At 37.3% G+C, this 20657-nt stretch overlaps 1 protein-coding gene across 1 annotated transcript in view; it reads right to left on the reverse strand.

Moving 5' to 3' along the window:
• Positions 1–273: 273 nt before the first annotated feature.
• tmem170b (transmembrane protein 170B) overlaps positions 274–20657 on the reverse strand; it is a 45824-nt gene continuing 25440 nt past the window's right edge. The window contains exons 3-4 of the mRNA XM_061983200.2: positions 19226–19833; positions 274–1275 (exon numbers count right to left, since the gene is read on the reverse strand). Coding sequence (XP_061839184.1) covers positions 19703–19833 — 131 coding nt within the window. The 3' untranslated portion in view covers positions 274–1275; positions 19226–19702. The remainder of the gene's footprint in view (positions 1276–19225; positions 19834–20657) is intronic.

The following is a 20657-nucleotide window of genomic DNA, read 5'->3' on the forward strand; positions in this document are numbered from 1 at the left end:
GAAGCCCAGGGAGCTCATCGGCGACAGGTGTGCAGATTGCAGATTGATTGCAATGGCGCGCGCAGATGAGTGCGCATTAGCATGTGTTGTCCCTCCTGTTTTAAGTTTGTCCATTCACACACTTTTGGCCTGTACTGTAGATCGAGGTCTAGTCGGGACACCTGTGACCATACTTGCCAACCCTTCCGATTTTCTCGGGAGATTCCCGAATTTCAGTGCCCCTCCCGAAAATCTCCCGGGGCAACCATTCTCCCTATTTCCACCCGGAGAACAATATTGGGGGCGTGCCTTAAAGGCACTGCCTTTAGCGCCCTCTACAACCTGTCTGTACGTCCGCTTTTCCTCCATACAAACAGCGTCACATAATATATGCGGCTTTAACACACACATAAGTGAATGCAAGGCATACTTGGTCAACAGCCATACAGGTCACACTGAGAGTGGCCGTATAAACAACTTTAACACTGTTACAAATATGCGCCACACTGTGAACCCACACCAAACAAGAATGACTAACACATTTCGGGAGAACATCCGCACCGTAACACAACAGAACAAATACCCAGAATCCCTCGCAGCACTAACTCTTCCGGGACGCTACAATATACACCCCCCCCTGTGACATAAGGCAACACCCCACAGTGTTCATACTAAAAGATCTTTATTTCAACTCACAGTTGATTATTTACAGGAGGAACCATTTTTTTTGTTTACATAAATAGGCCATTGTTATAAATATCAGCAGTTTGGCTGGTACAAAAAAGAAATATTAAAAAATGAATATATCATACATTATATACAAGTGCCACTTGGTGTGTTGTCCCTCTTGTTAAGTTTGTCCATTCACACACGTTTTGAGTTTCACGCACATGCAAACATGGGAAGGGGGGGGGGGGATAATGCGGCAAGAGCAAGGCTTTGAATGCTGGATCTGAGCGGGCATCTAGGGATTCATAGTTTGCTGAGTCAAGTATGCAGAAGGTGGAGCAGAACATGAACAACTCACAGCTGCTCATGGCACAGTGTGGGTGTGTGTGTGTGTGTGTGTGTGTGTGTGTGTGTGTGTGTGTGTGTGTGTGTGTGTGTGTGTGTGTGTGTGTAATCACACCACTATCTGGTGGCATTGTGACACACACTTCTCTATGACCTAACCCAGTGTCAGACTAATAATAAGGTCAAGCCAGGGCACAGTTAAAAATAATAAAAAAATAACACTGCTATAGGTAGCGATCACATTAAAAGAGATTTCAGTGCCAGAAACTCACGTTTTGATCCCTGAAAAAGAGCAAAAAAAACATTCAAAATAGAAGGAAAGGAGGGGTTAAGTTGAACTTGTCTATTATTATTTAACAAGAAAACTCATATGCAATGTCTCCATCTAGCGGCGTAAACTGGTAGTGAAGAGGAGCAACGTCTTACATAACTGGTCCAAAAAACAATATTATATTACTTTTCTCCACGTTCCAAGGCATAAACACTGATTCTCCGAGACACATTCATTACATTTACACTCCGACTAAGAGCAGCGACTCATTCGGAAATGAGATCATCATAAAAGCAGACAACACAAATAAAGCTAGTTGTACAGTCCTGGTCCAAAAGCGTACATACACTTGTAAAGAACATAATGTCATGGCTGTCTTGAGTTTCCAATCATTTCTACAACTCTACCATTTTTTTTGTGATAGAGTGATTGGAGCACATACTTGTTGGTCACAAAAAACATTCATGAAGTTTGCTTCTTTTATGGATTTACTGAAAATGTGAGCAAATGTGCTGGGTCAAAAGTATACATACAGCAATGTTAATATTCGCTTACATGTCCCTTGGCAAGTTTCACTCCAATAAGGCGCTTTTGGTAGCCATCCACAAGCCTCTGCTTGGATTTTTGACCACCATCCATCTTCTTCCGCTTATTCGAGGTCGGGTCGCGGGGGCAGCAGCCTAAGCAAGGAAGCCCAGACTTGCCTCTCCCCAGCCACTTCGTCCAGCTCTTTCCGGGGGATCCCGAGGCGTTCCCAGGCCAGCTGGGAGACATAGTCTTCCCAACGTGTCCTGGGTCTTCGACGTGGCCTCCTAACCGGTCGGACGTGCCTGAAACACCTCCCTAGGGAGGCGTCCAGGTGGCATCCTGACCAGATGCCTGAACCACCTCATCTGGCTCCTCTCGATGTTAAAGTTAAAGTTAAAGTACCAATGATTGTCACACACACACTAGGTATGGTGAAATTTGTCCTCTGCATTTGACCCATCCCCTTGTTCACCCCCTGGGAGGTGAGGGGAGCAGTGGGCAGCAGCAGTGCCGCGCCCGGGAATCATTTTTGGTGATTTAACCCCCAATTCCAACCCTTGATGCTGAGTGCCAAGCAGAGAGGTAATGGGTCCCATTTTTATAGTCTTTGGTATGACTCGGCCGGGGTTTGAACTCACAACCTACCGATCTCAGGGCGGACACTCTAACCACTAGGCCACTGAGTGGAGGAGCAGCGGCTTTACTTTGAGCTCCCCCCGGATGACAGAGCTTCTCACCCTATCTCTAAGGGAGAGACCCGCCACCCGGCGGAGGAAACTCATTTCGGCCGCTTGTACCCGTGATCTTGTCCTTTCAGTCATAACCCAAAGCTCATGATCATAGGTGAGGATGGGAACGTAGATCGACCGGTAAATTGAGAGCTTTGCCTTCCGGCTCAGCTCCTTCTTCACCACAACGGATCGATACAGCGTCCGCATTACTGAAGACGCCGCACCGATCCGCCTGTCGATCTCACCATCCACTCTTCCCTCACTCGCGAACAAGACTCCAAGGTACTTGAACTCCTCCACTTGGGGCAACCCAGAGATGGCACTCCACCCTCCACTTTTTGACCACTCCTCTTGACAAAATTGGTGCAGTTCAGCTGATCTTCCCAACGTGTCCTGGGTCTTCGACGTGGCCTCCTACCGGTTGGACGTGCCCTAAACACCTCCCTATGGAGGCGTTCGGGTGGCATCCTGACCAGATGCCCGAACCACCTCATCTGGCTCCTCTCGATGTGGAGGAGCAGCGGCTTTACTTTGAGCTCCCCCCGGATAGCAGAGCTTCTCACCCTATCTCTAAGGGAGAGACCCGCCACCCGGCGGAGGAAACTCATTTCGGCCGCTTGCATCCGTGATCTTGTCCTTTCGGTCATAACCCAAAGCTCATGACCATAGGTGAGGATGGGAACGTAGATCGACCGGTAAATCGAGAGCTTTGCCTTCCGGCTCAGCTCCTTCTTCACCACAACGGATCGATACAGCGTCCGCATTACTGAAGACGCCGCACCGATCCGCCTGTCGATCTCACCATCCACTCTTCCCTCACTCGCGAACAATACTCCGAGGTACTTGAACTCCTCCACTTGGGACAGGGTCTCCTCCGCAACCCAGAGATGGCACTCCACCCTCCACTTTTTGACCACTCCTCTTGACAAAATTGGTGCAGTTCAGCTGATCTTCCCAACGTGTCCTGGGTCTTCGACGTGGCCTCCTACCGGTCGGACGTGCCCGAAACACCTCCCTAGGGAGGTGCTCGGGTGGCATCCTGACCAGATGCCCGAACCACCTCACCTGGGTCCTCTCCATGTGGAGGAGCAGCGGCTTTACTTTGAGCTCCCCCCGGATGGCAGAGCTTCTCACCCTATCTCTAAGGGCGGAGGAAACTCATTTCGGCCGCTTGTACCCGTGATCTTGTCCTTTCGGTCATAACCCAAAGCTCATGACCATAGGTGAGGATGGGAACGTAGATCGATCGGTAAATTTAGAGCTTTGCCTTCCGGCTCAGCTCCTTCTTCACCACAACGGATCGATAGAGCGTCCGCATTACTGAAGACGCCGCACCGATCCGCCTGTCGATCTCACCATCCACTCTTCCCTCACTCGCGAACAAGACTCCGAGGTACTTGAACTCCTCCACTTGGGGCAGGGTCTCCTTCGCAACCCAGAGATGGCACTCCACCCTTCACTTTTTGACCACTCCTCTTGACAAAATTGGTGCAGTTCAGCTGATCTTCCCAACGTGTCCTGGGTCTTCGACGTGGCCTCCTACCGGTTGGACGTGCCCTAAACACCTCCCTATGGAGGCGTTCGGGTGGCATCCTGACCAGATGCCCGAACCACCTCACCTGGCTCCTCTCCATGTGGAGGAGCAGCGGCTTTACTTTGAGCTCCCCCCGGATGGCAGAGCTTCTCACCCTATCTCTAAGGGAGAGCCCCGCCACCCGGCGGAGGAAACTCATTTCGGCTGCTTGTACCCGTGATCTTGTCCTTTCGGTCATAACCCAAAGCTCATGACCATAGGTGAGGATGGGAACGTAGATCGACCGGTAAATTGAGAGCTTTGCCTTCCGGCTCAGCTCCTTCTTCACCACAACGGATCGATACAGCGTCCGCGTTACTGAAGACGCCGCACCGATCCGCCTGTCGATCTCACCATCCACTCTTCCCTCACTCGCGAACAATACTCTGAGGTACATGAACTACTCCACTTGGGGCAACCCAGAGATGGCACTCCACCCTCCAGTTTTTGACCACTCCTCTTGACAAAATTGGTGCAGTTCAGCTAAATGTGTTGGTTTTCTGACATGGACTTGTTTCTTCAGCATTGTCCACATGTTTAAGTCAGGACTTTGGGAAGGCCATTCTAAAAAGCTTCATTCTAGCCTGATTTAGCCATTCCTTTACCACTTTTGACGTGTGTTTGGGGTCATTGTCCCGTTGGAACACCCAACTGTGCCCAAGACCCAACCTCCGGGCTGATGATTTTAGGTCATACTTGCCAACCCTCCCGAATTTTCCGGGAGACTCCCGAAATTCAGCGCCTCTCCCGAAAACCTCCCGGGACAAATATTCTCCCGAAAATCTCCCGATTTTCAGCCGGAGCTGGAGGCCACGCCCCCTCCAGCTCCATGCGGACCTGAGTGAGGACAGCCTTTTTTCACGACGGGAGGACAACAGGGTGACAAGAACTAAATCATCCAGACTAGAGATAAATTGTATTATTATGTTTATTTTACCTAAAAATAAATATATTTATTAATTAAAAAAAAAAAAAAAAAAACTAAATAAATTTTTACTATATTTTGCTAAAAACATCATTTATTGTATTTTTATTTGTATTTTTTCTGACTCCTTATTACATCCAGCCATAGAATTATACATTAAAATAAACACATTTGAAATAATTAATTTTAAATTATCATAATAATTCATTTAAAATGACCATATTTAATTATTAAAATAATTGCTTGTTTATCAACAACTTTAGCATTTTATTCATTACATTTTGAAGCTCTCAGAAGCCAAGTTATGTTATATTCCTTAATATTTATTTATGCAAGTTTGAAGTATCAATTATCCAAACACAGTTTTGTTTGCATATTTTTAGGATATATATATATATATATATATATATATATGAAATACTTGACTTGGTGAATTCTAGCTGTCAATATACTCCTCCTCTCTTAACCACACCCCCAACTACGCCCCCACCCCCCACCTCCCGAAATCGGAGGTCTCAAGGTTGGCAAGTATGTTTTAGGTTGTCCTGAAGAATTTGGAGGTAATCCTCCTTTTTCATTGTCCCATTTACTCTCTGTAAAGCACCAGTTCCATTGGCAGCAAAACAGGCCCAGAGCATAATACTACCACCACCATGCTTGACCGTAGGCAGGGCCGGCCCGTGGCATAGGCCGTATAGGCAAATGCTAAGGGCGCCGTCCATCAGGGGGCGCCACGCCAGTGCCACAAATGTTGGAGAGAAAAAAAAAGTTGGTACTATTATTTCTAAATACAAAAAATAATCCCACGCTAATTAAAATGTAAAGTAAAGCCTATTTAATAGAAATATTATTTGTTACAACATTACGCCCCCTCCCTTCCCGTATCATGACTCTTTTTGGACGTCACCACATCAAAAAATCAACACAAGATGTCAAAACGGCCAAAACTGTCAGGTGCCCAGGGAAGAAAAAAGAGAAAAGAAGAGGAGGAGAAACGAGAAAAGACAGAGGTAGCAGGTAGGTAACGTTAGCCTACATGAAATTATTTGTCTCTTACAGAATGTGATAGTAACCTGGCTTTTTAGCATTAAGCTAATATTACATGATTCGGCAATTGTTAATCAATAAATAGCTAGTTCTGTTTTAACGTCGGGTTAATATTGTGGAGGGGGCTAAATTGTTATGGAAAATAATAATGTAACGTTAGGTAATTACAGTACTCCCACCTTACATTCCTCAGGGACTTGTATTAGATCTTTTAAGCAGGTGTTTTTTGTTTACATTGTTATTGCCTTCTGGTTAGCTAATGTTTGCCCTGCAGGTAATAGTCACTTTTCCACCCCTTTATATATTAGGTATAGTTGTAAGCCTAGTTTTTAAAGTGCACATCAATAATGTTAATTAAGCAATATAACATGAGAGGGAATGCTGTTTTTTAATTTAAGCACTGCTGTGATTCGGTTAAAGATAATCATAACATAACATTCTCATATAATATATGATACTGTTACTTTGCATTCTGCTATTCAGCATTTCACTGTAATGATGACAATAAATTGAATCTAATCTAATTTGCATATCAGTTAACATCATACATATATCTCTTTGGTTTTTCATCTATATTATATAATTTCATTTTATTCCTGGAATCATATGTTTTTATTATTAAACTGTAATACTCAATGGTGTCACATACTCCTCTCTTCAGATGCACTGTTGAAGTTTCTAAATCCCACCCCTGGGCCATCTACCACATCTACCGCTGCTGCCTCCACTTCAGCAGCACAACCCACCAGTTTTGCAGCAGCAAAACATACAGCCATCTCTTCACTCGATGAGAGGTTTCAGAGCCTTGGAGAGGTGAATGACAAGTTTGGAGTACTCCTCAATTTCCACAACTTACAAAAAGAAGAGCTGCTACAGCCCTGAGTACTACTCTGACCCATGACAGCCAGCTGGACATTAATGGCACAGAACTTGCAATGGAAATGCAGAATTTCCCACCATTGCCATCAAAGAACATGACAAACATGGAACTCTTGACCTTCCTGCATGAGAAGAAGCTGGCAGAAATGTACCCCAACATGTGGGTTGCTCTGAAAATCTCTATTAAAAAGCACAAATAGAGAACTCTGTAGGATCCCCTTTTTTTGTAATATAGTTGTTAAAGTCATACTGGTTTGATATCTTGTTTTGTGCAGTGCCTTATTTATATCGTATTTTTAATTTATTTTATGCAACTTGTTGACACGTTTTATTTTGTGTTTATGTATGTAAAAAATATTGTATTTCATATATTCATTTTTTATTTTTTGTATTCATTTATTTATTCATATTTTTTTTAATCTTGTTAACTATTCTGATTGTTAATTTGCTTTCTTTAAGTAAAAAAAAAAAGGTCAAAGACAAAGCTATTCGGTTTCTTGTGAGTATATACACTTCACTACCGATGTGGGGGGGCGCCACCTAAAATCTTGCCTAGGGCGCCAGATTGGTTAGGGCCGGGCCTGACCGTAGGTATGGTGTTCCTGATATTAAAGGCCTCACCTTTTCTCCTCCAAACATATTGCTGGGTATTGTGGCCAAACAGCTCAATCTGACATTACATGGACAAAGATAAGACCTTCTGGAGGAAAGTTCTGTGGTCAGATGAAACAAAAATTCAGGACAAGCTAAAATCATCAGCCCGGAGGTTGGGTCTTGGGCGCAGTTGGGTGTTCCAACAGGACAATGACCCCAAACACACGTCAAAAGTGGTAAAGGAATGGCTAAATCAGGCTAGAATGAAGGTTTTTAGAATGGCCTTCCCAAAGTCCCGACTTAAACGTGTGCACAATGCTGAAGAAACAAGTCTATGTCAGAAAACCAACACATTTAGCTGAACTGCACCAATTTTGTCGAGAGGAGTGGTCAAAAATTCAACTAAAAGCTTGTGGATGGCTACCAAAAGCGCCTTATTGCAGTGAAACTTGCCAAGGGACATGTAAGCAAATATTAACATTGCTGTATGTATACTTTTGATTTGCTCACATTTTCAGTAGACCCATAATAAATTCATAAAAGAACCAAACTTCATGAATGTTTTTTGTGACCAACAAGTATGTGCTCCAATCACTCTATCACAAAAAAATAAGAGTTGTAGAAATGATTGGAAACTCAATACAGCCATGACATGATGTTCTTTACAAGCGTACGTACACTTTTGACCACGACTGTATATATGAGTGGTACTTTGGTGTCACCTTTTCCTACTTATCAGAGCATTTAAATACAATTTAAATATAATGTTCCCGTTTTTGAGGGACTCGAGTCAAAATAAGCACATATTTCAGCCCAGTTTAGCAGCGTCCTTTCAAGCAAAAAGTCACTTTTGTGTCATGGTGGGGGGGAAAGGTTTGCTAAGTTAGCATGCTAGGTTAGCATCATCACACTAAAACTAAAACAAGGCAGATTTAATTTACCGGAAGAGCAAAATGCAAAGTTAAAAGGTCGATTTGTGAGCGTCTGAACAAGACTTTGTTGATTTATCTCACCTTGAAAACACTACTTAGTTCGTTCGAGGAGCAGCAGCAAATTGTAACACGGCTAAGGACGCTAATGCTAAGGAAATTAGCAACAAGTGAAATCTAAGTAAGATTAAATATCTCAAAAAAGGGTGATATTTGCTTATTTTCTGTCTGATAAGTTAATTCTTCTCACTAAGCAGATTTGATGTTAGAGTGTTTTACTTGTTTTAAGGGTCCTAAATGATCTCAGTAAGATATTACAGCTTGTTGCTGAGATGTGATGACCTATATTGAGTAAAACATGCTTGAAACTAGAATATCAAGTGTTGCAAAGCTGTGTCATCAACACTCACAAGTATAAAACTACTTTTTTTAAAGTAATAATTTCTTACTTCAAGCATGAAAAAAAAAAAATCACGATGCCGAGCGCATATCATTATGTCAAGATAATGGCACTAGCATTTACTTAACCTCTTAAGGCCCAAACTGTTTGTTTACATGCTTCTTTTTCTTTTTTTTTCTCTTTGCTATTTGGGCTTATTGGACCCTAATTAGAATAAAAACTAAAAATCATCTTTTTATATGATGTACTTAGACCATACGTACACAAACGTGTACTTCATGTTTAGTGACATGCTAATTTTAATTTTCACACTTTTTTTTTCCAAATTCCATTGTATGTTATACTCTTCTGGCAGTATAAGTGTCCACATAAGTGGCCATAAGACCCCAATTCAGTAGTGTACACAATTTTGGAAATAAGAGATAAAAAGGTGCTGTCCACGCATGTGGCCACTAAGCCTTTAGAGGTTCATTTAAGAATATTTTTCAACATATTGAGCAAGTTGGTTTTTTTTAATTGAAGAAAATTGTTTTTATACGTGCCAATTTTTTTTGTTTTGTTTGTGAATCGATTTTTTAGTTGAAGAAACTATGTTTGTTTACTTGCAGAAAATATTGTTTAAACTTGCCAACACTTTTTTTTACTTTCAGAATATTGTTTTTATATTTGCAAATCGTGTTTTTGATTGAAGAACATGCTTTTATACTTGCAGAAAATAGATTTTATACTAGGAAATTATTTCTTTAATTGAAGAAAATTGTTTTTATACTTGCCAATCTCTTAATATTTGAAGAAAATTGTTTTTCTTAGTACATTTTTTTACTTGTAGAAACTTGTTTTTATACTCGCAGAAAATAGTTTTTATGCTTACAAGTTTTTTTAATTGAAGAAAACCGTTTTTTGTTTGCGAATCGTTTTTTTAGTTGAAGAAAATATTTTTTTTCATTGCAGAAAATATTGTTTAAACTTGCCAATACTTTATTTTACTTTCAGAAAATTGTTTTTACACTCACAGAAAATTGTTTTTAGGCTCACAAGTTGTATTTTTAATTGAAGAAATTGTTTTTTATACTTGCCAATTGTTTGTTTTTTTTATTTGAAAAAAAGGTTTTTGTTTAAACTTGGCAATACTTTATTTTACTTTCAGATAATTGTTTTTATACTTTCTAATCGTTTTTTTTACCGGCAGAAAATTGTTTCAATACTGTTTACTTGCAGAAAATATTGTTTAAACTTGCCAACACTTTTTTTAACTTTCAGAATATTGTTTTTATACTCGCAAATCATGTTTTTGATTGAAGAACATGCTTTTATACTTGCAGAAAATAGATTTTATACTAGCAAATTATTTCTTTAATTGAAGAAAATTGTTTTTATACTTGCCAATCTCTTTTAATATTTGAAGAAAATTGTTTTTCTTAGTACATTTTTTTACTTGTAGAAACTTGTTTTTATACTCGCAGAAAATAGTTTTTATGCTTACAAGTTGTTTTTTTAATTGAAGAAAACCGTTTTTTTGTTTGCGAATCTTTTTAGTTGAAGAAAATATTTTTTTTCATTGCAGAAAATATTGTTTAAACTTGCCAATACTTTATTTTACTTTCAGAAAATTGTTTTTACACTCACAGAAAATTGTTTTTAGGCTCACAAGTTGTATTTTTAATTGAAGAAATTGTTTTTTATACTTGCCAATTGTTTTTTTTTTTTATTTGAAAAAAAGGTTTTTGTTTAAACTTGGCAATACTTTATTTTACTTTCAGATAATTGTTTTTATACTTTCTAATCGTTTTTTTACCGGCAGAAAATTGTTTCAATACTGTTTACTTGCAGAAAATATTGTTTAAACTTGCCAACACTTTTTTTTACTTTCAGAATATTGTTTTTATACTTGCAAATCATGTTTTTGATTGAAGAACATGCTTTTATACTTGCAGAAAATAGATTTTATACTAGCAAATTATTTCTTTAATTGAAGAAAATTGTTTTTATACTTGCCAATCTCTTTTAATATTTGAAGAAAATTGTTTTTCTTAGTACATTTTTTTACTTGTAGAAACTTGTTTTTATACTCGCAGAAAATAGTTTTTATGCTTACAAATTGTTTTTTTTAATTGAAGAAAATAGTTTTTTGTTTGCGAATCGTTTTTTTTTTAGTTGAAGAAAATATTTTTTTTCATTGCAGAAAATATTGTTTAAACTTGCCAATACTTTATTTTACTTTCAGAAAACAGTTTTTACACTCACAGAAAATTGTTTTTAGGCTCACAAGTTGTATTTTTAATTGAAGAAATTGTTTTTTATACTTGCCAATTGTTTGTTTTTTTTATTTGAAAAAAAGGTTTTTGTTTAAACTTGGCAATACTTTATTTTACTTTCAGATAATTGTTTTTATACTTTCTAATCGTTTTTTTTACCGGCAGAAAATTGTTTCAATACTGTTTACTTGCAGAAAATATTGTTTAAACTTGCCAACACTTTTTTTTACTTTCAGAATATTGTTTTTATACTTGCAAATCATGTTTTTGATTGAAGAACATGCTTTTATACTTGCAGAAAATAGATTTTATACTAGTAAATTATTTCTTTAATTGAAGAAAATTGTTTTTATACTTGCCAATCTCTTTTAATATTTGAAAAAAATTGTTTTTCTTAGTACATTTTTTTACTTGTAGAAACTTGTTTTTATACTCGCAGAAAATAGTTTTTATGCTTACAAATTGTTTTTTTTAATTGAAGAAAATAGTTTTTTGTTTGCGAATCGTTTTTTTTAGTTGAAGAAAATATTTTTTTTCATTGCAGAAAATATTGTTTAAACTTGCCAATACTTTATTTTACTGTCAGAAAATTGTTTTTACACTCACAGAAAATTGTTTTTAGGCTTACAAGTTGTATTTTTAATTGAAGAAATTGTTTTTTATACTTGCCAATTGTTTGTTTTTTTTATTTGAAAAAAAGGTTTTTGTTTAAACTTGGCAATACTTTATTTTACTTTCAGATAATTGTTTTTATACTTTCTAATCGGTTTTTTTACCGGCAGAAAATTGTTTCAATACTGTTTACTTGCAGAAAATATTGTTTAAACTTGCCAACACTTTTTTTTTACTTTCAGAATATTGTTTTTATACTTGCAAATCATGTTTTTGATTGAAGAACATGCTTTTATACTTGCAGAAAATAGATTTTATAGTAGCAAATTATTTCTTTAATTGAAGAAAATTGTTTTTATACTTGCCAATCTCTTTTAATATTTGAAGAAAATTGTTTTTCTTAGTACATTTTTTTACTTGTAGAAACTTGTTTTTATACTCGCAGAAAATAGTTTTTATGCTTACAAGTTGTTTTTTTAATTGAAGAAAACCGTTTTTTTGTTTGCGAATCTTTTTAGTTGAAGAAAATATTTTTTTTCATTGCAGAAAATATTGTTTAAACTTGCCAATACTTTATTTTACTGTCAGAAAATTGTTTTTACACTCACAGAAAATTGTTTTTAGGCTTACAAGTTGTATTTTTAATTGAAGAAATTGTTTTTTATACTTGCCAATTGTTTGTTTTTTTTATTTGAAAAAAAGGTTTTTGTTTAAACTTGGCAATACTTTATTTTACTTTCAGATAATTGTTTTTATACTTTCTAATCGGTTTTTTTACCGGCAGAAAATTGTTTCAATACTGTTTACTTGCAGAAAATATTGTTTAAACTTGCCAACACTTTTTTTTTACTTTCAGAATATTGTTTTTATACTTGCAAATCATGTTTTTGATTGAAGAACATGCTTTTATACTTGCAGAAAATAGATTTTATACTAGCAAATTATTTCTTTAATTGAAGAAAATTGTTTTTATACTTGCCAATCTCTTTTAATATTTGAAGAAAATTGGTTTTCTTAGTACATTTTTTTACTTGTAGAAACTAAGTTTTTATGCTTACAAGTTTTTTTAATTGAAGAAAACCGTTTTTTTGTTTGCGAATCGTTTTTTTAGTTGAAGAAAATATTTTTTTTCATTGCAGAAAATATTGTTTAAACTTGCCAATACTTTATTTTACTTTCAGAAAACAGTTTTTACACTCACAGAAAATTGTTTTTAGGCTCACAAGTTGTATTTTTAATTGAAGAAATTGTTTTTTATACTTGCCAATTGTTTTTATTTTATTTGAAAAAATGTTTTTTTAAATTTGAAAAAATGTTTTTTTTTTTTTTTTAAAACAAGTTTTTTGTTTAAACTTGGCAATACTTTATCTTACTTTCAGATAATTGTTTTTATACTTTCTAATCGTTTTTTTACCGGCAGAAAATTGTTTCAATACTTGTGAATAATTGTTTTACTTGCAGAAAATAGTTTTTATACTTGCGAATCGTTTTTTTGATTGAAGAACATGCTTTTATACTTGCAGAAAATAGATTTTATACTAGCAAATTATTTCTTTAATTGAAGAAAATTGTTTTTATACTTGCCAATCTCTTTTAATATTTGAAGAAAATTGTTTTTCTTAGTACATTTTTTTACTTGTAGAAACTTGTTTTTATACTCGCAGAAAATAGTTTTTATGCTTACAAGTTTTTTTAATTGAAGAAAACCGTTTTTTGTTTGCGAATCGTTTTTTTAGTTGAAGAAAATATTTTTTTTCATTGCAGAAAATATTGTTTAAACTTGCCAATACTTTATTTTACTTTCAGAAAATTGTTTTTACACCCACAGAAAATTGTTTTTAGGCTCACAAGTTGTATTTTTAATTGAAGAAATTGTTTTTTGTACTTGCCAATTGTTTGTTTTTTTTATTTGAAAAAAAGGTTTTTGTTTAAACTTGGCAATACTTTATTTTACTTTCAGATAATTGTTTTTATACTTTCTAATCGTTTTTTTACCGGCAGAAAATTGTTTCAATACTGTTTACTTGCAGAAAATATTGTTTAAACTTGCCAACACTTTTTCTAACTTTCAGAATATTGTTTTTATACTTGCAAATCATGTTTTTGATTGAAGAACATGCTTTTATACTGGCAGAAAATAGATTTTATAGTAGCAAATTATTTCTTTAATTGAAGAAAATTGTTTTTATACTTGCCAATCTCTTTTAATATTTGAAGAAAATTGTTTTTCTTAGTACATTTTTTTACTTGTAGAAACTTGTTTTTATACTTGCAGAAAATAGTTTTTATGCTTACAAATTGTTTTTTTTAATTGAAGAAAATAGTTTTTTGTTTGCGAATCGTTTTTTTTAGTTGAAGAAAATATTTTTTTTCATTGCAGAAAATATTGTTTAAACTTGCCAATACTTTATTTTACTGTCAGAAAATTGTTTTTACACTCACAGAAAATTGTTTTTAGGCTTACAAGTTGTATTTTTAATTGAAGAAATTGTTTTTTATACTTGCCAATTGTTTGTTTTTTTTATTTGAAAAAAAGGTTTTTGTTTAAACTTGGCAATACTTTATTTTACTTTCAGATAATTGTTTTTATACTTTCTAATCGGTTTTTTTACCGGCAGAAAATTGTTTCAATACTGTTTACTTGCAGAAAATATTGTTTAAACTTGCCAACACTTTTTTTTTACTTTCAGAATATTGTTTTTATACTTGCAAATCATGTTTTTGATTGAAGAACATGCTTTTATACTGGCAGAAAATAGATTTTATACTAGCAAATTATTTCTTTAATTGAAGAAAATTGTTTTTATACTTGCCAATCTCTTTTAATATTTGAAGAACATTGTTTTTCTTAGTACATTTTTTTACTTGTAGAAACTTGTTTTTATACTCGCAGAAAATAGTTTTTATGCTTACAAGTTTTTTTAATTGAAGAAAACCGTTTTTTGTTTGCGAATCGTTTTTTTAGTTGAAGAAAATATTTTTTTTCATTGCAGAAAATATTGTTTAAACTTGCCAATACTTTATTTTACTTTCAGAAAATTGTTTTTACACTCACAGAAAATTGTTTTTAGGCTCACAAGTTGTATTTTTAATTGAAGAAATTGTTTTTTATACTTGCCAATTGTTTTTTTTTTTATTTGAAAAAATGTTTTTTTTTTAATTTGAAAAAATGTTTTTTTTTTTATTTGAAAAAATGTTTTTTTTTTTTTTAAAAACAAGTTTTTTGTTTAAACTTGGCAATACTTTATTTTACTTTCAGATAATTGTTTTTATACTTTCTAATCGTTTTTTTACCGGCAGAAAATTGTTTCAATACTTGTGAATAATTGTTTTACTTGCAGAAAATAGTTTTTATACTTGCGAATCGTTTTTTTGACAGCACAAAACAGTTTTTAAATTTGCGAATAGCTTTTTTTCCTCTGAGTAAATAGTTTTTATACTTGCGAATGTCTTTTTTTTTCATTGAAAAAAAATAGTTTTTTGTACTTGCTGGGCATTAATAAACACATTTTTGTATGTTTGTGGAGCTTTGGCAGTAATTTCATTCTACAGATCTTTGTTTTGTTCAACTTTGTCAGATTCACATATGGATGCTACGCAGTGCACATCTATGCGAGTACACACTACTACATGTCACCAGAGGGTTTTTTTGTCTTAAAAACAACACCATAGGTTCCACTGATCATCGACGATGAGAGAAATCTAACAGATCCGATTTGACGATGAAACTCACAAAAATTTGACTTAACGCCGCGTCGTACGAACGGAAACTGAGGACCTCCTGTATTGTTAAAATGATTCTTAAAGTAGCACTTAGTAACTTTTCAACCTTCATAAAATATTTTCATAACTTTTGGGACGATACACGGACTTCCAACTGGTTGAATGACACCTCTGTCATGGCCTGAGGGTGTCTGTATCGCTTTCACTGGCACTAAGCAACTTTGAGGAGGGTGGCAGGAACCCTGCAGACTTGCTTTACGGCATACGCCACTCCCTCCTTTCCCCATTCGTTAAAAAGACGGAAGTCGATGCAAACGCCTGTGTGCCGCCAGAAAACTAAAAGAAGAAGAACGCCTATGTGCAATTAATCCTAGCATGACTGAAGGTCCAAAACAACCAAAGAAACGAAAAGTTTTGTTTGAGGAAACAAAAAAAGAAATAGGGGCAGTCAAGGATCAACATTGCCCTGGCTTTCACTCGCTGGCCTGAGCTCAAAGATGAGAAGAGTTTCTTCTAAACTAGCAAGTGATTTTCGATGCTCAAATCAAAATGCTAATGCTAATGCTAGCTATCGGAAATTTACGTGGTAGCAATGAATAGCCACCAAATTGATAGTTGCACACTACTTCCTTCGAAAAAAACGTTCTTTGCTTCGAACCTGCATCCGCCCCGATGCATTCTAGGTAGTAGCCTCATGTTTGTAGCACAATCCAAGATCATTTCTTGATAGTGTCCGCTATTTAACATCCGCATAGCCATCAGAGACGTAATTTTTGTGCCTATAGTACAGCGGATCATGTCCGTTTGACGCTATATGCGCAATTCCTCACGGGAAATGAGATCTTACCGCTTTGGTCCAATGGTGCCGCCAAAAAATCAACCAAAACTGAAAGGTCTTAAGATCTGTCGCATGAGAATCAAGTCTACAAACTTAGCATGACTGAGCGCTTAGTCAAGCCTTCCAATGTAAAAAGAACTTTGAACCCAAAGTACAGTTTTGTACTTGTATCCGTTCCATCCTTTGTAACTGAGCAATTTCCCTTGTGGAGCATTGAAGTTTGTCTAAGTCAGGGGTCGGCAACCTTTACCAGTCAAAGAGCCATTTTGACAAGTTTCACAAATTATAGAAAACAATGGGAGCCGCGAAATTTTGGAAATTTTAAATGAAATAACATTGCATATAAAAAAATGTTTTTGCTTTGTGCTATGTATAAACCAGGGGTCTCAGACACGCTGCCCACACCTTTATATGGATTTTTTAAAACTGGTGCGGCACGCGGGTTTTGAATGAATAGCGCTTGCCAGCGTCATGCGTGCCGTGATGGTATTGGAATTGGAATTCACCAAGTCAAGTATTTCATATATATATATATATATATATATATATATATATATATATATATATATATATATATATATAAATAAAAGAAATACTTGAATTTCAGTGTTCATTTATTTACACATATACACACACATAACACTCATCTACTCATTGTTGAGTTAAGGGTTGAATTGTCCATCCTTGTTCTATTCTCTGTCACAATCTTTCTAACCCATGTTGAACTCTGATGATGCATTGCTGTGTGGCACGCGCAAAAGTGCTTTCATCAAATGCACTAGATGGCAGTATTGTCCTGTTTAAGAGTGTCACAACATTGCTGTTTTACGGCAGACAAAGTGCTTTACTGTAGACGTTCTTTATATTGTGGGAAAGCGGACTCAGGTCCGCATGGAGCTGGAGAGGGGGCGTGGCCTCCAGCGCCGCCTGAATTTCGGGAGATTTTCGGGAGAAAATTTGTCCCGGGGAGGTTTTCGGGAGAGGCGCTGAATTTCGGGAGTCTCCCGGAAAATCCGGGAGGGTTGGCAAGTATGCGCCACACTGTGAACCCACACCAAACAAGAATGACAAACACATTTCGGGAGAACATCTGCACCGTAACACAACAGGACAAATACCCAGAATCCCATGCAGCCCTAACTCTTCCGGGATACATTATACACCCCCGCTACCAAACCCCGCCCACCTCAACCGACGCACAGGGGGGGGGGTTGACCCTAAAAAAAAAAGTTAATTATTAAAATTGTTTAAAAAATGTAAAAATTTTAAAAAAAATTTAAAATTGTTTTAAATTGTTTAATTAATTAATTTAAAAAAAAAAAAAAAAAAAAAAAAAAATTAAATTAAAAAAAAACTTTTTTTTTAATTAAAAAAAAAATTTTACCTTGAAAATCATTTTTTACCTTGAAAATCATGTTTTACCTTAAAAAAAAAATTTTTTTTTAATTTTTTTAACTTTTTCTAAATTAATGGCAAGAAAGTGAAGGCACAGCAATACAAAAAACATCCCGAAGGAAGCATAACCAAAATAGGAAATTATACAAAACGCAGGAGAATATACAACAAAGTCAAAACTGTCACGTGAGATCATGACAATAAATGCATCAACTTGTTGAAGTTGTTCAAATTACCGTATTTTTCGGACTATAAGGCGCACTTAAAATCCTTTCATTTTCTCTAAAATCAACAGTGCGCCTTATAAACCAGTGCGCCTAATGTACGGAATATTTCTGGTTGTGCTTACCGACCTTGAAGCTATTTTATTTTGTACATGGTGTAATAAGTGTGACCAGTAGCTGGCAGTCAAACATAAGAGATACGTGTAGACTGCAAGATGAGGCCAGTAAACAACACCAAAACTTTAAATGTTCCATTGAAAATATAGAACATTACGCACGGTGCTCAAATAATCTGTCAAAATGTTTAAGGAGGACTTTGGTAAGCTATGAAGCCGCACCGCTTGATGGGATTGTACTGTGCTTCAACATAGGAGTATTATTATGGTGTGTGTATAAGGTAAGACATACTATCTGGCGTTTTGTTTCGCAATAATATGCAAAAGCAACTTTTCTTACCTTCTGGTCCCTGCTGATCTGTATTTGGGATCTGCATAAGTCCTGAAAATTTGCGCTCGTCCGCCATTGTAGTCTGACAACCCCATAGTCGATAAGCTTCTTGTTTTTCTCTATCTTCTTGTTATGTGACATTCATCCTCCGCTGTTGCCATTTCTAATATAAAGTAGTGTAAGGGTGGGGGGGGGGTTGTGTGAGGGAGCAGGCTTGGGGTGGGGGCGGGGTTTGGTGGTAGCAGGGGTGTATAATGTAGCCCGGAAAAATCAGGGCTGCATGGGATTCTGGGTGTTTGTTCTTGTTGTGTTTATGTTGTGTTAAGGTGCAGATGTTCTCCCGAAATGTGTTTGTCATTCTTGTTTGGTTTTGGTTCAAAGTGTGGCGCATTATTAGTAAGAGTGTTAAAGTTGTTTTATATGGTCACCGTCAGTGTAACCTGTGTGGCTGTTGACCAAGTACGCCTTGCTGTCACGTACGTGTACAAGCAGAAGATGAATATTGTATAACAAGTGTTGGGTTGACACGCTGTTAATACAGATTGTAGAGGGCGCCAAATGTTGTACCAACACGGCACGCCCATATTATAGCTTTAAGGGTGAAAATCGGTGAATATTTTTCTGCGAGAGGCACTGAAATCCGGAAGTCTCACGGGAAAATTGGGGGGGTTCAGCAAGTAAGCTGCTGAGCCGCATCAGAGTGATCAAAGAGCCGCGGGTTGCCGACCCCTGGTCTAAGTCTAAACAAAAATAGAACCAAGTTGTAGCTACTTTCCTAAAACTGGCATTCTTCTCCCTGAAACCAAAACGGTTATGGCAATGATACTCGTTTTCTCTCCCAAGTTGGCAGGATTCACCCACCTTGGGTCCTGCTTGCTGGACTGGGACAACGCAGCTGTGCAGAAGGAATTATCATGAGACGAGAGCCTGCTCAGACTTCACACCATTGAGACGTCATTTGCTCTCAAGTTTAAAATCCATCCCAATTGCTGCTTGTAGAAAAACACTAAACTTCTAATTGATCATTCCTGTAAGTGGGGAAGCAAAAACCTTGAAAAGTCAGTGTCCACAAAGACCTGTAGGACATCCCAGAGAAGACCGTTGGCATCAAGTTGCCTCTGGAGGGAAAAAACACCCTCAACATGGCTTTCAGTCCAGAAGCTGAGGATGGCGCTGCTTGCGCCGGATCCAGTTCCCTCTTGAATGGCGAGGAAGTGGCTCCGGTATCCGGGGCAGCAGTAGAGACCAGCTAGGCAGCATGAGGGTCCAAGAGACAACTCCGTACGAGTCCGACTAGGCTCTGTTGGTCGGGTTTGCGTCCGCCGATGGTCGGTGGCTTCATAGCGTGGCCAGGATGCGGGAGAAGGATATGACGACGGAGAGGCAGGTCTGGCCCACGCCTAGAATGAGAGCCTCCAGCGGTGCCATGCCCTTCCCTGCCACGCGGTACACGCCTGCCACTGCTGCGCCTAATTAGACACACACATTCACACACAGGACCAGATTACGACCAGGCAACAGTCCATCCAGACGAGGGATGATTAGTCAATCAGAAAAAAGGCTTTGTTTTATTGTCATTGAGTGTAACTACCGTATTTTCCGCACTATTAGCCGCACCTAAAAACCACAAATTTACTCAAAAGCTGACAGTGCGGCTTATAACCCGGTGCGCTTTATATATGGATTAATATTAAGATTCATTTTCATAAAGTTTCGGTCTCGCAACTACGGTAAACAGCCGCCATCTTTTTTCCCGGTAGAAGAGGAAGTGCTTCTTCTTCTACGCAAGCAACCGCCAAGGTAAGCACCCGCCCCCATAGAACAGGAAGCGCGCGGATATTACGTTTCATTTCCTTTGTGTGTTTACATCTGTAAAGACCACAAAATGGCTCCTACTAAGCGACAGGTTTCCGGTTCATGAAAAGACGCAATCTCTCCATCCGCACACGGACTACTATTTCACAGCAACTGCCTAAAGACTTTCAAGAAAAGCTGGCTACTTTCCGTGCATATTGTAAAAACAAGATAGCTGAAAAAAAGATCCGGCCAGAGAACATTATCAACATGGACGAGGTTCCACTGACTTTTGATATTCCTGTGAACCGCACTGTGGATACAACGGGAGCACGTACGGTGAATATTCGCACCACAGGGAATGAGAAGTCATCCTTCACTGTGGTTCTAGCTTGCCATGCTAATGGCCAGAAACTTCCACCCATGGTGATATTCAAAAGGAAGACCTTGCCAAAAGAGACCTTTCCAGCCGGCGTCATCATAAAAGCTAACTCGAAGG

This window comes from Nerophis lumbriciformis, linkage group LG21 (assembly GCF_033978685.3).
Source record: "Nerophis lumbriciformis linkage group LG21, RoL_Nlum_v2.1, whole genome shotgun sequence".
Taxonomy (NCBI): domain Eukaryota; kingdom Metazoa; phylum Chordata; class Actinopteri; order Syngnathiformes; family Syngnathidae; genus Nerophis; species Nerophis lumbriciformis.